Source organism: Ipomoea triloba, chromosome 5, assembly GCF_003576645.1.
Source record: "Ipomoea triloba cultivar NCNSP0323 chromosome 5, ASM357664v1".
NCBI classification, from domain to species: domain Eukaryota; kingdom Viridiplantae; phylum Streptophyta; class Magnoliopsida; order Solanales; family Convolvulaceae; genus Ipomoea; species Ipomoea triloba.
The window spans coordinates 28523821-28542102 of record NC_044920.1 but is presented as its reverse complement, the minus strand read 5'-3'; the positions used below and the strand labels follow the sequence as shown (position 1 = coordinate 28542102).

The window sequence follows — 18282 nt, the reverse complement described above, 5'->3', positions numbered from 1 at the left end:
ATATATATATATATATATATATACACACACACACACATATATATTATTCAAATTTTTAATCTAAGTACTATTTTAATTAACACCACATTAATCTAAGTACTACTTGGCTAGCTTGACCCACCACGTATAAGGCAATAAGGCATTTAGTGGATCACATTAATAGCACACTATTACATATTAATTTCGCTGTGAATTATTATAAGCCGCAATTGAGACAATAAAATAGGACGTACTATACAATAAGTATACAAATTGAACCACAAAAGACAAAGTGAAAATGGAAATCCTCGGAGGCACAAACCACTAATTCCCCCATTCCTCAAAAACCGTCAACCTCAAAGCTCCATCCTTTAATGGCCTGCCGGTGTTCAGTCCCACTTCATCTGCACAAATCCTAAACCAGTGGCTATTTGCTGCCCTCTAATCCACTTCACATTTCATTAATTAATGGCTCAACGTATAGTAGTCCCAATATTAATGTTGCTCACCCACTCTTTCATTCATTGTGATATGATATGATGTTTGTAGTGTTATGCAGCACTAGAACATATATAACCTAATACTACACCATATATTGGTGCATATACCTAATATATGGACCCAATATATCATACTATTAAATATTTGATAACTTCTCGAAAAGACATTCCGATGACAAGGCAAGGGTGATAGACCTATCTCCATCAACTTATAGATCAGACTTAGAAATCAAAATGCATACATATAATATGAATTAATAATGGTGTTTAGGTGTTATTATATGTTTTTGTTGAGGAAAATGTTATCAAGAGATCAAGAAAGGAAACGAAAATAAAGAAGAAGAAGAATTTACGATGTTCAGTAGAGAGTTTACGTTTACATTATATCATACTGCAGTGGCCTGGCAGCCCCAACCCACTCAACAAACTTGGTTTGGGTTTGGGTTCGAACTAGGGAGACAAATGGTGCCACACCATTCCATTCCACTGTACTCCACTACGTTCTATTACCTTTACTTTATTTTCATCAATTCTTTTGAAAATTATTTTCATCCAATCATTTATTACTTTTCAATCAATGAAAAGGAATTCAGTACTTGTAGGGAAAGAGTAATTTTTCATCTCTTTCTTCACAAGAATGGTGTAACAATTTTTTATAAAGCATGTGGCATACATTGAAAGATAAAAACATTTCTCTTTTGTATATCTTATGGTGATAGAATTATTGGTCACATTGAGTAATGTATTGTTATTGGATTTGAATTGTTTGTATTAATGTGTTAATATTTTTATAAAAATAAAATTGTTGAAGTTGAAGTATTTGGTCCAGTACAATATTAGGTGATTGGGAAAGCTCAAATAACTATATCAGTGCCCTAATTAGCTAATTTGACCTATTTTCCAAAAAAAAAAAAAAAAAAAAAAAACTAATTTGACCTACTCTTCTTAGACTCTGCAAACTAAGAAATAGGTGAGGAAAGTAAGCAGACTAGCATGTGGGTTTAATGGGCTCAACATACCAATCAACGAATGTGTCGATTACAACAAATTTAGTATGATGTTAAGAAAGTCAATTGGCGAAGATTTGTGTTATAGCACAAAGTACAATAATAACAAAAGTAATTGTACGTATTCTGAATATAAAGAGGCCGGATGTAACTCATATTCAAGAATATATGTAGTAAAATAGTGCCTTGAAGATCATAGGGTTTTCAATGGAATGTGTGTGTGTGTGTGTTTTTTAATGAGGTTTTGATTGTGTGAAAGAGATTGATAGAGCAATTTGTTAAAGTGAGTATAGTCGCGTATGAATGGTAGTATAAAAATGATAAATCTAGGATACAGCGACTAGGAGTATCGTTCCAAATATTTGAGGATAGGTATAAAATGGTAAATCCAAGATAAGCACTTGATCGATTCTGCATATTTTGATACAAGTTCATTTTTTATGTAACGTATATTTATTTTTAAAGTATTACGGAATACAAGTCAAAATAAAGTTATAGTACACTTCAAATATACAATATATTAAAAATAAACTTTATTTTTACTATTACTTATTAGGACTCTATATGTAGTTGAGTCAGAGTCTCTGTCCCAGTAGACTTAATGATTCCTTTAGTATATATACATATGTAATCTGTACAGCTTATGATTGAACACTTAATACAATATTACAGCTCTCATCTGGTATCAATCGCTAGGTTAATTCCATGGTTGATAATGACGGTTCTGTTAATTCTTCAGAACGGACCGTTTCAGATGGAGTAACGGGATCCCAGGTCTCTTCTATTCTTTCTCCGCTGCCTGCTGCTCATCACGTTGTGAGCATCAAACTCAACAACCGAAATTTTCTGTTTCGGCGTACGCAAGTGGTTCCGTTTTTACAAGGTCACGATCTCATCGGATTTGTGGATGGCTCGTACCCCTGCCCGCCGGCGACGGCGACTGCCACTGCTGCGCCACTGCCGAACCCCGCGTATGCCCCGTGGGTGCGCCGTGATCAAGCCCTTCTGTCCATGATTGTGTCCTCACTGTCCGAGGAGGTCCTGTCCATTGCCGTCGGAAGACTCATACTATGACTCAACTACATAGAGTCCTAATATTACTACGTAAACTCAGAACCATGGTAGAGGCATTGCTTCTCTCAGCTTATGCTATGGGTATTTGTTGTTTGTTACTCTTGGCATGCAAATGCAATTAGCTAGGATCGTCTGTCCTAAATTTATGTAATTAAATAGGACCGTCTGCATGTTGTGTGCATGGAATGAGGTTTAATTAAAAAGAAAACAAAAATGGTGTTTGACAGCAAATCAAATGCGCTTCATGTCATCATAGTTTATTCTTCTTCAATTCTTCAAAATCCCACCACTAATATACTTAGCCAATAATCCTCCTCCCTCAGTTTCCTATTCCAATTATCTTCACTCTTATCATCTCCACAATGGGCTTCCAGTTGTCATCTTTCACCTATTGCGAAAATATATATTTTTAATTTTTGTGGGTTTAATAATAATACAAATTTTTGTAATGTCTGATGACAGATATATCAAACACAACTATATATACTGACTGTAGTACTAATAATATTTGATGCAACAAAAATATATACATATAATTTTTATTTGGTACTGTATTATTTATCACTATGGTAAAAAACTTGAATTATAATAGTTGTTTAACGATCAATTTCAAATGGTGAGGACATATATATACATGCATGGTCGCGTGTATAATGAAGTGGATGGCTTCATAGAACACACCCACCAAAGAACATGGGTGCTTCCTTTGAGTGGTTTCCTATCACAACACCATCACGTGATGTCTAAGTACAGAATGCATGCCCGATTGCCAACTCAAATTTGAAATTTCAAATAATGCCAAGTACCCTTGTCTTCAATTATTTATTTCAAAATTTGGAGAGATTTTATAACCCAACCATGTGAAATTATATTTTTGTCAATAAAATAATATTTTTTTTTATTATAAATATTGATTTTTTTTTTGGGTCTAGAATAGTCAGAATTTTTACTATTCAGTATTATAAAACTTTTTATTAGTGATTGTCCTTTATGACTCTATATTAAATCAAATACTATAATGTAATGCCTAAAATTATTGTTTATGTAGTATAAGAAATAGCTAGGCCCGCTTAACAAAAGAGTAAAGTGGGATGATTGAGCCTCAGTGGAGTTGTATGTATTGACTCTTATCAGAATCAGATTCAATGAATTCAGCCTTGCAGTTATAAATTACACAAGAAACTCAAATTAAACCTGGACAATAGTTTTTAACAAGACAAATTAACTACCTTAATTTCTGAAATGCCATATAATGCTCACGGTTACCTTATAAGAACTCGAACAGCAACGTAACCACACAATTAACATGCATGCATGCATGTTCAAGGTTTCCAGAGAATGGTGGTCTCTGCAATCATGGAGGTAACAACATAGGGATCCATATTCGAAGCAGGCCTCCTATCCTCGAAGTATCCTTTGCCCTCTTTCTCTGTGTCCCGCCCAATCCGAACAGAGGCCCCGCGGTTCGCCACACCCTAGAAAAGGTACGGCATTCAATAAAACTGGAACGATACAGAGAAGAAGATGAGTAAAATCGAGTTGGGAGAGAAAAGTACCCATGAGAAGGTGTTGATGTCGGCGGTCTCGTGTTTTCCGGTAAGGCGACGCTCGTTTCCCTCACCATATGCGGCAATGTGATCTTTGTGTCTGAGTTTAAGTTTCTCAATGGCCTGCTTTATCACTTCTAGTCCACCATCATTCCTCATTGACTTTGTGCTGCAAAAAAATTCATTGTCTCATCTGATCTCCATTTGTTGTATTTTTATGTGACTCTTTCAAATGGGAGGTCACGGTTTCAAGTGTCAGTGGGAGTAATATTGAGGCTTTAGTAGGTTAAGAAAGTGCATACTACCATGTAACAGGGTCAATAGTTCTCAAAAAAAAATGTATCTGTATGCATTTTCTTCAATGTACCTGTAGTTTGTGTGAGCTCCAGCACCATTCCAATCACCCTGCAGATAATAATAAAAAAAAAAAAAGAAATTCATATTCGAAGACTCAAATTTCCCTTACTTTCGAGTCTAACAACAAACATGTAATATTCAAGAATCATATATGAACCAGAAAACTGTAAGCGAGCTCACCTGGATAGGTTTGGGGTCAAACGAGACTACAACGCCGGCGATCTCACCGATCCTCTGAAGCACACCAAAAATACTACACAGTAAGCCTGCCTAACCTAGCTGCGATTCTCTTTAACATGGGGAATATAATATAATATAATATAGTGTAATTGTATACCTCAAGAATATAGCGAGCTACCCATATTTCATCGCCGGCGGAGATGCCAACAGCAGGTCCAACTTGGAACTCCCACTGCATATATAATGTATCCATACAGAAAATATGAGACACGGTTTGATACTTTCCCATCAATTAAATTTTCAGAAAAATGTTTTCATTGAATATATTTAATGGAAATAATTTTACTGGAAAAATTAATTAACATGTTTGGTGATGACTTGGTGTTCCCTGGAAACATAACAATTAAATTATCATGTTTGGAGAAAATTTTTAAAACCTCTAATATATCATATCCTTGCTATATAAGAGATTTTTATACCAAAAAGGATAAATATGTAATTGAATAAAGTTGGCAGATTCTAGTAAAAAGAATCTCACATTCTCACCCCATTAGGTGGGATTTACTTTCATTTATATCATGTAATGTGATTCCCATTGACCAAAATTCTCAAAAAAGTTCGATCTTTCCGGGCTACTCAATGCCCTTTAATGACCTATGAATGATGATCAAATATATATGATTGACGCAGAAAAACCAATATTTAGCGTCAATAAGGAGATCATCACATTAAATGTAATTCCCTTACTATCAGAGCTCACTTGATCGTGCCCATAATTTACTACTCAAGAATTGCACAGAATGTGTAAATAGTATACCTGGCCAGGCATGACTTCTCCATTAACGCCACTGATGTTAATCCCTGCATAAAGGCAGGCCTTGTAGTGTGAGTCAACAATCTCACGCCCATAAGCTTTGTCAGCGCCAGTTCCACAGTAATATGGTCCCTGAGGCCCTGGAAAACCTCCAACTGGCCATCCAACAGGCCACTTCACATCCTTTTGCAGGAGGGTGTACTCCTGCTCAATTCCATACCTGATTTTAAGCAAAACCAAAAATTATAACACAACACATATATGCATGCAGGATATAACACAATAATGCACGCAGCCTGAATTATTACCAGGGCTCCTCCTTAACAACATCAGGGTGGCTGAAAACCTTGGCGGCCCCGTGGCGTTTGTTTGTGGGGATAGCCTCACCAGCGGGAGTGTATGAATCACACATCACCTATACAACACTAAATGCAAATCAAATCCAGTGTTCCTTAGCTTGAAAGACGTACGACTCAATACAATAATCCACTCACCAAGATATTGTTGCCTCCCCTGAAAGGATCCTTGAAAATTGCCCGGGGACTGTTACGTTACAGATCAGATACCAGAGTAACCCCCACTGCACTTTTAGAAAAGTATGATGATTAGATTAAAAAACAAAAACTACTTACTATAGAATCACTTCACTGTCATCTCCAAGGGCTTGTCCAGTGCTAGAGCCATCGTAGTTCCATTTTGGGAGCTTTGAGGGATCACTCACAGGTCCATCAAGAGTCTGCACGTTAAAACCTCAACTTAATATATTATATATATAAGTTGGCACTGGAAGTAGATCAACTCTAGTCAAGTTGAACAGGTTGTTGACTTGATAACTATAAATTTATAAGTACAAATCACAGGGCATGAGCAATCTCTTGGCCTTCTTATTAGTTTGAGTCCGTCAGTTGTTTTATCTCCTTATGGGTTTCCTTCCTTACTTTAAAAAAAAAAATGGAAGTGGACGAATGTAATACCCTTGCTTTGCTTCTAATATCCTTACCAGATCCACCTATCCTGTTCAAAAGGGCAATACATAATAAGATGTAAATGACGTGACGATGTTCAACATTGTATCATAAGATATGAGAACGAGACAATGAGAAGAGAAACAAAAAAAAAAAGAAAAATGAATTCAAGAAAACAGATCCAAAATACATGCATCTATCAGAATATTCATGAGGACCAAAAGGAATCCTAGAAAAATTTAGAGCCGCCGCAAGAACATAGGAACAAACTAATGAGAGAATCGAAGAGAAACTGTACTCGCCATATGTACTCGGCGATGATCTTATTAGTGGCGTCTTTGAGGTTAAGGTTGACGAGATCCGTAAGCAGCTGAGACATTTTCGATGGATTCTTCAATTCGTTCGATCAAATTCTAATTCAATATACGGATAACTTCGTATATATGCATATGATGATTCAAGGAGAGGTATGGGATGGGCGGATGGCCGTTTTTTTTTTAATTATCTCCGATATCTGTATTAATTGATTGTATAAAATTATTCGCAATTATTACGTTTCTTATTTTTAATTTTGGCAAAAACTTGTGTGAGACCGTCTCACCATGAGACGGGTCGTGTCGTGTCGGGTCAAGATGCAAATGTAACACTTATATACACAAATGTCATACTTATAATACTAATCAGGAATAAAATTTTTGTTACTTATAAGGGTAAATGTAATACTTTTAAGGGAAAATACAATACTTTTACATTTCAATTTAAAAGTATTACATTTTTCCACAAAAGTATTATATTTGCCCTTATAAGTAAAGGGCGCTTGTCAACATTACTTATTATGAAAATTATATTACTTTTTCTCTAATAAGTAACAAAAATTGTATTCTTGATTAGTGTTATATTTGAGTATATAAGTATGACATTTGCATGGTGATTTGACCCGACCCGACCCGTCTCACAAATAAGGATCCGTGAGACGGTCTCACACAAGTGTGACCCTTTAATTTTTACTTCAAAATTTCAATAAACCAAAACAAAAATAGAAAATGATGATGATGATAATAACAATAACAAAAACCATAATAATAATAACAATAACAATAACAATAACAATAACGTAATTCAATAACTTCTTCTTCTTTCTTTTTTGAAAAGGAAAATTTTAATTCATTAAATTATTATTTAAAAGTCAAAGATCTTGTGGTCGCACTCAATTTACACTTTCACATGAAGTGGAGTAAATTTGAGCCTCAATGAAGGCGACTGTTGACGTGTCTCTGCATGCACTACAAACTTCTTTTATTATTTGTATTTTTCAAAAAATAAAAAGTTCCATTCTAAATGTTAAAAATAATACAGAATTATTGATTGCATGGAGCTGTGGTACGTTGAGGACGTGGAGATCCAAGGATAGTTTTCACCGCCAACTGCTGTCGTGTTCGAAAAGTACGATGAGGCGATGATGAAACAGCGTTGGAGTCTCGTCATCATATCGCTGGGTGTATTATATTTCGCCACCTTGAAACTAACAATTTCATCGATTCATATGTTATTGTCGTTCTAGACTTCTATAGGCTAATATATAGGACATATAGAAGTTCAGATGTTTTAACCATTTTTTTTTTTTTTTGCACTGCTTGTAGATTAGTGTATGCATGTTGCTATATAGACCTAGTTTTTTTCTTAATTTTTGCCTTCATTTTTGGATATTTTGATTTCTTTTTAAATACTTAGGGACTCAAGCTAGATAAATTATTGTTTAGATGTGGGTCATGATTCACACAATATATTGACATTCAGTGGGCTTTGGACAACCAAATAATGGGCAAATTTTTTAAGTAATCAAGGCCCAAATAATATCAACGAGTTTCTAGGCCTTTCATTCAGTTTTTGCGTTTGAGCTTGAACTTCTTGAGTAATTATGCTCCCAAAAAGCAGCAAGAAATTGAACAATAGTTATACCATAGATCATGATCCACCTTACAAGGTAGATTCATCACAATTTATTGAATGTTCATAATTCAAATTGTGAAAATTCAGTGTATAAATTGTAAATATTTAGTTGTGAACATTCAATATATAAATTGTGAACATTCAGTATGTAAATTATGTTTTTTTTATCCTGGTCCATCTTGTGAATATAAAGTTCTAAAATTGTGAACATATAATTTTTAAATTGTGAAATTGAACATCAGTCCACTTTACAAGGTGGACCCTGGTTTATAGCATAATTTTCACAGAATAATTCTCTTGGGCTTGATCTTTGTTCTAAACCTCTACTCTTTCATTTGGCCCTTGGTCCAATCATCTTCTATACCTAAATCCAATTCTTCCATTAATCACAAAGCACCAACACATATAAAATGAAAATCATCAAAACCTTTTGTAACTTTCTTGAATCAAAAGGAAACCTTTCATCATTTCTCATTTCTAACTTTCCACAAATTCTTTCTTTCTTTTTTTCTCAACATTATATTCTTGCTAAATTTTTATTTGCCTATCCTCTAAAAACAATACATTGCAGATCGAAGCCGGCCAGTTGACAACTTGAATGTGTCTCTATTCAGCCATTGATTTTGAAGTTTCATGTTAATTATTATACAAGCTCAATGATTGCTGTCTCTGGGAAAATATGGCTCAACTAGCTAATTTATTAAGTAATCCAACTTGAAAAAAATACTAATGATGAAAAATTAATACAGCTGAGCTTTCAGGGAGACTTGTTCAAATGATGCAAAAAAGTAAATATTTTGTTTTTATTGTTTTATTTATGTTTGTTGTCTCGTTCTATATAGTTAATTAGGACAGATTGACTTTTGAGACTTGTGGTTCCTCGTGGAGTAGGACAATTTAATGGTGACAATTTTTTGGACATATATTTTAAGGTATATTTCATTGGTTTTGTATCCCACCTGGCCACCTCATGTTAGATAAGGATGAAAACTTATGGGGTCAAAGTTATTAGTCCATAATAGAGATGATTGTATAATAGGTAAAAAGACAAAACTTCTCACCCCGCAGAAATATAGAGTTAAATGATGGTGATTTAATAGTCTTTTAGGTGAGAGGATCAGTACTTGGTGTTCACAAAAAGTCACCTTATAAAGGGATAAAACTGTCATACTGCGACTGTCATGATTTAACCATACATTCTTTGATCCTTGTACAGGGTGCAATCTTTCACTTAGCGGAAACCAACTGATCTGAGTTACCATGCTTTAAATATATAAAATTTATTTTTAAATTTTATTTCGAGATGTGCATTTATATATATCTTCTTGCTAAAATTATAAAGATGTGTTTAGGTACACCTAGCTAGCTTCTTTTGTGATACTGATTTTTTTTATATTGAAAAGAAATGACTAAAATGACATGTGAGTAGTTATTTTGAAACATAATTTCAGACAGGGTCCATTAGTGATTTCAATTGGTATGAGTAAGAAAAGGTTGTGGAGGGGTAGGCTAGACTTTGCTTTCACGCATTATTGTAAACGTACGTGCTTTTACTTGTGACAAAAGGTATGATCGCCTCCACAAACCGACCCGAAAAGGTTGTGGAGGGATAGGGTAGACTTTGCTCCCACAATGTCGCTGGTAAGACTTGATTATTGGTCTCTTGTAACAAATTTCACCGATGTATATAGTTGAACTACCTATGCGGGCAACTTTTACTTCTTGATCTAATAACAAGAAAATGTCCTGATTTTGCCGCTTTCTGGTTGAATTAACTCTTTTAATAACTTCGTTCTTAAAAATAAATAAATAAATAAAGATTTTATATAAAATGAATTTTATTCCTTAATAACATCAAGGCGTGACATGTTTCCAATTATGAGCAATAATTAACATCAACCTAGCATCATAAATCATAATCATTAGTGCATAGATTATACTTGACCAGTAGTTAATTATTATTAATTGATATATTTTATTTATGTAATTAATTATCAAGAACGGTCTCAAACTTTTTTGAGTACTATTGACTTTGTTACAATGTAATATTTATTTATACATACTTGAGTCAATGTACCCACACTGAGGTTTGAACCCGAGATCAATCATTTGAAAAGCCACAATTATGACGTTCGACCACAAGGCCTTTGGCACTGATCTCAAACTTATTATGCAATGTTTGGCAAAGGCACTAGCTTTTTTTGTTGTTTATTTGTTTGTTTGGTTTTTTTTTTTTCCTTCCTTTTTTGAGGAGGATAAACAAATTAGCAAATATTATCTTAAATAGTTTGATATTTGAATTACTCTGATCTCTTTTATTATTTGTGTATGAGATTAATTACGATCAAAAGTAATCTTGTGGCTTAATTTCATGAGGGAGGTATTGTAATCTTAGTAAAAAAAAAAAAGATTATGCTCTAGAAGGAGTGCTAAAAATTAAAAGTGAAACATGATTCTCGACACATATTCTTGATTTGGTTTGAAGGTTATTTCATAATATTGAGGTTAAAGATTGATTATAAGTTGTACAAATACTTTTAATATTCTTATGGAATCAAAATATCTATGAATAACATGGAGTTGGCTAAAATAATAAAAGGTTTGTGCAGTTGAAAATTTCAATCACATGCATGATACCGAAAAATCTATTAAGAGCGAATGAAGGTTGATACATTTAATTTGTGCATATGTTTTCGTTATTTTGTTGATGCATGTATTACACTATAAGAGTTGTATTATACGATTTTTTTTAACAAAAATACCCTTAGCAATGTAATATAATAAAAAAAAAAATCAAAATCAGCTACTATAATATTGATACTTTTTGTGACTTTGTAAAATTGTGTTTTGATTCATTAAATTTTTATACAATTTACCATTCTAGATTTTTTTAAAAGTCAAATAGTTTATAATTATCAAGTCTTAAAAATTTTAAAAAATATGAAAATAAATTTTTTTTTTTTAAAAAGGGTGAACGCCTAGTGATTTTTAAATGTTCGTTTTTTTAATATACTACCTAAAAATGAACATGTGATACATTAAAAATAAAATTTCGGTATATTAAAAATAAAAATCTATTGGTATTCGCATTACAATGTAAATCATGATCCACAAAATAGAATGATACAATCATCACAACGTCTCATATTTGGGCGATTTTTTCCCTTAATTCCAATGGCTCGATTACATAAGTTTCAGTTCAATTAACTAACCGAATTCTGGTTAAAAAAAAAAAAAAAAACTGAATTCTGGCCGGGTACAAATAGACAAGTATTTTAAGTGTTACGCCGCTAAAATTTTCAAATACAATTTTAGTTTGTCGGGTCGTTATTGCTCTTGTGCATGCACCGAGAGCAAGATGGCATTATTTATATATTCAGACCAAAATTTTAAGGATTAATTTAATTAATGTTCTCAAATTAGTGCAGCAGGCCGTTGGAACCGGAAGCGCAACATTTGGCGTATTTTAAATTTCCGACGAATCCGCCCCCTAACCAATCATAACAGTACTCGTGTCTCCTTGGTTATTATTATTATTAAAAATAGTGTTCAAATTCTCAACCAAAAAAAATAGTGTTCAAATAAGTCCTCGAATTATACACGAATATACAAAAAAAAAATGCAATTAAAAAAATTATAATTAAATCTCTAAACTATCTAAAGTTATGGAATTAGATTTAGTTCGTATATTATTTGTGTCACTCCACATTTTCGTGAAATGAATTTTTTTCTTTTTTATTTTTATTTTTTATAAATGGATTGTCAAAATTTTAAGTACTTTTAGGGTGTGTTTAATTCAAGTTATGTAATATATATAATATAATATAGGGAATTAAACGGTCAAATACACCCTTAAATTTTATGTCAGAAGTTAATTATGCTCTCGAACTATTGAAAGTTGCAATTAGACACATTAACATATTAATTTAATGCATCAAGGTCCAAAACTCTAATAGTAACCTGCAATAGCAGAACAATAATGCACCGGCAACATTCTAACAAAGGCGCGACCTTTTCCGCCGACCAAACTAGTCATCGTCTTCAAAGAAGGCGACCAAACCAGTTGCTTTCTCCAGTTGACGAAGATGGCGACCAACTGATTAAACTAATGAAAAAATTTAAAGATTAGATTAAACACAAAATTAAAATAATAATTAAATATTCAAAGAATGTCATTATATTGGCATTTTTAAAGAGACAATTAAGCGCGAATATTATTAGATAGATTTTTAATTTTCTTATGAACATGCATGAGTACGTTGATACCAATAACAAGATTACAAAAGTGGATATGATCATATGAGTGTATGACCAAGTAAAATACAATGGATAAAATACAAAAACCAAGGGAAAATATGGCCATATTGTACGACTGAAAATTCAAGGCCACGGCGTTTTCGTTTCCTTATGAAGAAAGGATTTTATTTAGAATGTTTTAATAGGCCGGGCATTTCACTTTGAGGCCTTGAGGGTGAATTATTTTTCACCATTTTAGTAGAAATGACTTGTATAAAAAGTTAGGGTGTGTTTGGTTGGAAGGTTTAGGCATAAGGTATGTGTATGAAAGTGATTGTTAGTGTTTGGTTGATAGGTTTTGTGAATGCTACTATGGGTTTGGAATACCCCCATCAATGGCAAAACTCATACCCTTATTAAATAAGGGTTTCATCTCCCTTCATCATTTCTTCCCCAACTATTAATAATCATTCCATTCCACCCAACTACCAAACATGCTAAATACTTTCACCAAAACCCATTACCATTACCAAGTATTTGATACCCATTCCGATTCCGATTCCCATGTGCGAACCAAACGCACCCTTACTTTCCACGACTACAATCATCCCAAACATGTTAAATTGATTTCATTTTTATTGTATCAAGTACTTTATTTAGAATTTTTTTTACAAAAATAAATGTTATATATATATATAGTCTAGTTGACACAATAATCTACGGAGTAATACCCAATAGAACAAGCCCAGAGGGAGTAGAGGGGAAGTGTGCCTTTGCCTAGCTATTATCTTCCACACACTAATTCACATGTACTTTTGTTGTAGTTATTTAGAGAGTTCCAATCGACATTATCAATGGATAGAATTGTGCTTGACTATTGTGTAATACAAACTAATCGAATTAGATAATCTAACAATAGATAGGAAGTGTGCTCAATACTAGTTTGTGTTGATTTAGAAGCAGGATCAGATAGTCAAATATGTAGATATTTAAAGAGCACATGTGTTTATGCAGTTCGGAGTAACCACTTCTACATATGCAAACGGCAAAGGCCCGAGCCGGCCACTATCACTTATCCAAGTACAAATTACAAAATGGTGAGGTAAAAATAGTACCAAGAATCCATCAGATTTGGACGTCAATCAACTCCACCGTCAACTCAGGGCCCCCTCCAACAATGTCGCCACGAAATGTCATGTCCCTCCATGTAAGTCGCTGCAACACCCAAATACTTCTTGAATCAAGACAAGAATCACCACAAGTCTTTTGCAAATTTAGACTCAAAGTTTCATATGAGACTTATGATCTTCGTTTAACTTAGAGCGAGAAAAAATGTTGGAGACATGTTTATGATGACTGTTCACTCCACTTTTTCTCTCCTAAATTCTAGACTAAATAGGATGTTAATCATGTAACCACTTAGCTATCAGAATTCTATTATTAGAAGACCTTTTAGAATATTCTAATTTAGAACACATGAAGGTCTTCAACGAATTCCTAATTCCTTCGTATTTGAGTCTTAACGGTGTCTTTGTCACAACATCCGTACCTTAAGTTTCCTGTTGCAATTGATACTCACAAAACCTTTTATTCTAGCTAAGTAATACCACAACCAAGTAATACAAACACCTAATTTAAGATATAAGGACTTCTTAGACTATTTCTGCCAATAATTAAACCAACAATAACCTAAATAAAAGTATAACATTTACAACACTTGTAGTCCACTTAATAATGCATTATCAATTCTCAAAAAAAAAAATGCATTATCATCTCATAATCTTTGGTAGGTAGCGTAACTTCAAACCCCTATTCATGGTCTAATTAATGCTATTAGAAAACTAAATAACTCATGCATTTATTTGTACATTTAAAAAACATAAAAGAGAGAAAAAAAAAATTAAAAAATCTCTTTTTAAAAAATAGAAGAAAATTAAGCGCAATTATAGTTGCTCCAATCACTTAGTCCTGCCCCCACACAATTATTTTAGTTCCTAGCAAGAGATGGTCACAATTAAATAATAAATAATCTATTAAAAGAAGTCCTGTTCATGAAAAATTTTGCTACATACAGATACAGTACGCACATTTGAGACATGATTTTCACCTTTTCTTTACATTGTTTACAAATACTCCGTATGTATACCATTTTAGTTTTGATATTCAATTAACCAGGTATAATATTTTTAAATTATGTTACACCACATATTCTTTAAAATAAAATTGTGGGATGAAATTAAATTTGTAATTCTTTATCTAGAATTTAGAATCTAGAATTATTCTAACGATTGTAGAATAGAATAGCGTACATGTGCGAAATGACGAGGTCGACATAGACAAGAAAGAAGAAACCAAAGTGGAATAGAAGACCTTGGCAATAATACTTACAAGATCCAAGTGTAATTAGATTATGAGTTTATATTATCTAAAATCTAAATGATTAGTATAATAACATTATTCAGTTTGAGTCGCCATCACTAAAAAAAAACTTAATCCTGAATCATTTGTGTATATCTAAAATGTACTTTTTAATATATTGAAATTAAAATTGTATACGTTACAAACTTATATACGTTTATTATCATTCGGACCGACATAAATCACTTGACATCACTGAATAAAAATGTAGCGGAGTAAAAGTATAAAAGACTGTAACGCACGTGGTAAGGCACCTTCATTAACGTCGGTTACAAAATTGAAAATTGCCTTCTACAGATGCCATTAACGGTATCTTCCATTCTGATAAGAAGAAAGCAGAGAACCCAAAGGCCGTTTCTTTCTTTCCCCTCCAATTTTTCGCTTTCTCCTTTGGTTTTTGAGAGGGTTTTTCGCAGTTCACATTCCCCTATTTTTTTCCTTCTTTCTGTAAATTCCTCTTCTTTTTGTATTTATTTAATTTTCGCAGTTTGTGAGACAGAGTCACATGGAATTGGAAAACATGGTCGCTTTGGTTTCTCGTACCGGCCGGCATTTGCAGCGTTACGACAACGGTCGCCGTCAAGTCGTCGGGTATTATTTCTTCTCTTCGTTCCCCATAAACAAAACAAGTAACTGGAAATTTGTTGGTTTGTAATTATGCTGTTTGGGTGATTATGAATGTAAACAAGCATGTACAGATTTTCTGCTTTATTTTATCCGTTTTTATTTCTCGCGTAAGAAGGGTTGACTTGTTAAAGTATGGTGATTCAACATTGGGGTCTAATTTTAACTTCCCAGTTCCAGATTAACGCCATAGTTGAGAGTATTTCTGCTCATTTTGGTCCTCATAATGTTTTGGTTTAGAAGATTTCTGATTGATTACTCTTCTTAAGCCTTTGTGTACTTATTATCACCTTAACTTTCCATGGCGTAGTTTAAAGATAAGTAAATTGGGATAGTTTCTTGGATTCATAATTGGAGAAATTGCGTGGACGTTAACACAACCAGATGAAAGATTGGTATTAGATAGGGCATCGCTGTCATGTGGTACGCCTCACAGTAGTGATTTTAGCAGCATCATTTACTTATTTTTAGCTGCACCGTTGACTTGGGAGTACTTTTAGAAATAATTGCAATTCAAATTAGAAACTTGAGAGGTTAAAAAAAAAAATCAAAAGGTAGAGATTTGATATATTCATCTTCTTGATTGTAATTTTGGTTGGGAGATAAGCCTTTCTACCTGATTGTTTTAGAGTATTCTATTGTAGTTTTAGCCTAAATCATATTGTGGGGTTTTAAGCTTCTATTTATTATTGTGCAGATGTATCCCTTACAGATACAAGGATAGGATTGATACGTCCCCGTTGAACGAGGATGCCTTTGAAGTTCTTGTTATTAGTCCACAGAGAAAAGGCAAAGGGATGTTGTTTCCCAAGGTAATTATAATCAGTAATGTAAACTCGATGCTTGGTTGTGCTTAATGCTCTTTAGGCTTTAGTTTTGGGTTCGTATAAAACAAAAACGCTGAATATTGTGCAACAATGTGGGGAATTTCTTGGTTTACTTAAAAATCTGGGTGTGTTATGCCAGGGAGGCTGGGAAGCAGATGAAACAATTGAAGCTGCAGCACTGCGAGAGACTATCGAGGAAGCTGGGGTGCTTGGTGATATTGAGGTTAGTCTCCCGGCCCTTTTCCTTGTATATTCCATGATCTCTTTGTGCTTCTTCGCTTTCAACCCAACTTTATAAATCAGATTAAAACGTTAGGTTATCGTTTAACCTTATATGAGATTGTATCTGCCCAAGAAGAATGGCTTTTTCCATAACCTTTGTATTCCCCGGCTTACTCTCTCTAGCCGGTTCTTTGTGTTTGTGTTGAAAAAGTATAAACCTTGTTGCTCGGGGAATTCGATTGCAGTGTAAACTGGGAACATGGAGCTTTGGGAGCAAGAGAAGTGGCAATGCCTGTGAAGGGCACATGTTTCCCATGCTGGTCAAAGAGCAACTCGATTGTTGGCCCGAGAAGAAAATTCGTCAAAGACACTGGGTACGCATAACTTGGTGTAAAGTGTACACATAACCAGATAACCTCTACTTGTACAACCAATAATTGATGAATAAATGAAATTGCAGATAAGTATCAGTGAAGCAAGGGAAGTGTGCGAGCAAGGATGGATGATGGAGGCGTTGGAATCACTAGCGAGCCGGCTAACAAGGCAAAGCAGCAGGCAGAGCAAAGCGGGCATATTTTCAGGCGTGGAGCGTAGCCAAGGGATGCTTATGCGGTTGAGGTGCGGGGGACAAATACTACCTCCTCCGCCGCCACCGAGTTCTGCAGAAGAAGCATAGTCTTCTTGGAGTGATGAGAGAAGGGTAGAAGTTTCATTTGTGTATCTAAGCTAGGAAGATGATTGAGGTAAAGTAATGTGTATTTAAATGGCAAAATGTTTAAAGGTATGAAGGTTAGGTAATTGCAGCAGCATTGCAGCTCAAAAGGAGTCCAACTTGAAGAAAATGGGAGTTTGTAGAGAGTAGGGGTAAACCAACCTAGTTTTTCTTTCATTCTCTGATAATTGGAGCCTATTACTGCAACTTAGAGCTTAGAGCTGCTAATGTGTTTTGGAATTGGAAACAATTTCTTTTTAAGTACAACTGCCATGCCATGAACTAATTAATTAAACACCTTTGCTCTCTATCCATACTACATTGAATGTTGCATTGCATATAGCAGTTCACATCAACCGCTTAAATCTTATCTTGTAACTCTAGTCAGCAAATGATCACTAGGGGTAAAACAATCTATGTTGCCCATAGTTAACCAATTCAAAAAACTTGTTTGACTTGATTAATAGTTTTCAAAAAAAAAAAAAAAAAGTAATGCTACAAGTTTGATTAAGCTTTCTTGGTTTCAAAAAAAAAAAAACTTGTAGCATTACTATCATCAAGTAAACCGTTTGAATAATTTAATTAAGATTGTCCCATGTGTATAAAAGTATACAAAAATCGGTGTTTTTTTTTTTTTTTTGAAATATTCCTGATTCCTTACAAGGTACTCTATTTGTTTTGTGTATATAAAGATCAGTTTTATACAAGTATTGGGCTAATCCCAAATATTTCTAGGGTTTCAACATATCCAAAACCTACAACTACACTTATATTTTCATAAATGAATGATGAATTGCCTACTAGGAAGTAATATTTATGTTTAGAGAAAAATAAAATAAAAATGGGGACAAAGAAAAGGGAAGCTAAAAG

At 33.7% G+C, this 18282-nt stretch overlaps 2 protein-coding genes across 2 annotated transcripts; one reads left to right on the top strand and one right to left on the bottom strand.

The window, feature by feature from the left end:
- Positions 1 to 3829: 3829 nt before the first annotated feature.
- On the bottom strand, positions 3830 to 6802 carry LOC116019705 (glutamine synthetase cytosolic isozyme 2-like). The gene is made up of 11 exons (XM_031260001.1): positions 6726 to 6802; positions 6433 to 6472; positions 6091 to 6194; positions 5953 to 6001; positions 5767 to 5873; positions 5462 to 5678; positions 4802 to 4876; positions 4645 to 4698; positions 4475 to 4512; positions 4117 to 4276; positions 3830 to 4035 (listed from the first exon to the last, which is right to left on the bottom strand). Exons 1-11 carry the CDS (start codon positions 6800 to 6802, stop codon positions 3883 to 3885), a joined length of 1074 nt encoding a protein of 357 aa, XP_031115861.1. The 3' UTR covers positions 3830 to 3882.
- An 8480-nt stretch (positions 6803 to 15282) lies between these two features.
- Positions 15283 to 17722, top strand: LOC116018932 (nudix hydrolase 18, mitochondrial-like). Its single transcript, XM_031258983.1, has 5 exons — positions 15283 to 15618; positions 16349 to 16463; positions 16618 to 16701; positions 16946 to 17074; positions 17161 to 17722. The coding sequence occupies exons 1-5, from the start codon at positions 15533 to 15535 to the stop codon at positions 17374 to 17376; spliced, it is 630 nt and encodes a 209-aa protein (XP_031114843.1). The 5' UTR covers positions 15283 to 15532; the 3' UTR covers positions 17377 to 17722.
- Positions 17723 to 18282: the final 560 nt, after the last annotated feature.

Coding starts and splice junctions, on each gene's coding strand:
- LOC116018932 (XM_031258983.1), top strand. CDS start 15,533: ATGGAATTGGAAAACATGGTCGCTTTGGTTTCTCGTACCGGCCGGCAT. Junction 15,619..16,348: donor GGTCGCCGTCAAGTCGTCGG/GTATTATTTCTT, acceptor ATTATTGTGCAG/ATGTATCCCTTACAGATACA. Junction 17,075..17,160: donor AAATTCGTCAAAGACACTGG/GTACGCATAACT, acceptor ATGAAATTGCAG/ATAAGTATCAGTGAAGCAAG.
- LOC116019705 (XM_031260001.1), bottom strand. CDS start 6,802: ATGTCTCAGCTGCTTACGGATCTCGTCAACCTTAACCTCAAAGACGCC. Junction 5,874..5,952: donor GGGGAGGCAACAATATCTTG/GTGAGTGGATTA, acceptor AGTGTTGTATAG/GTGATGTGTGATTCATACAC. Junction 4,877..5,461: donor GAGAAGTCATGCCTGGCCAG/GTATACTATTTA, acceptor TTATATATGCAG/TGGGAGTTCCAAGTTGGACC.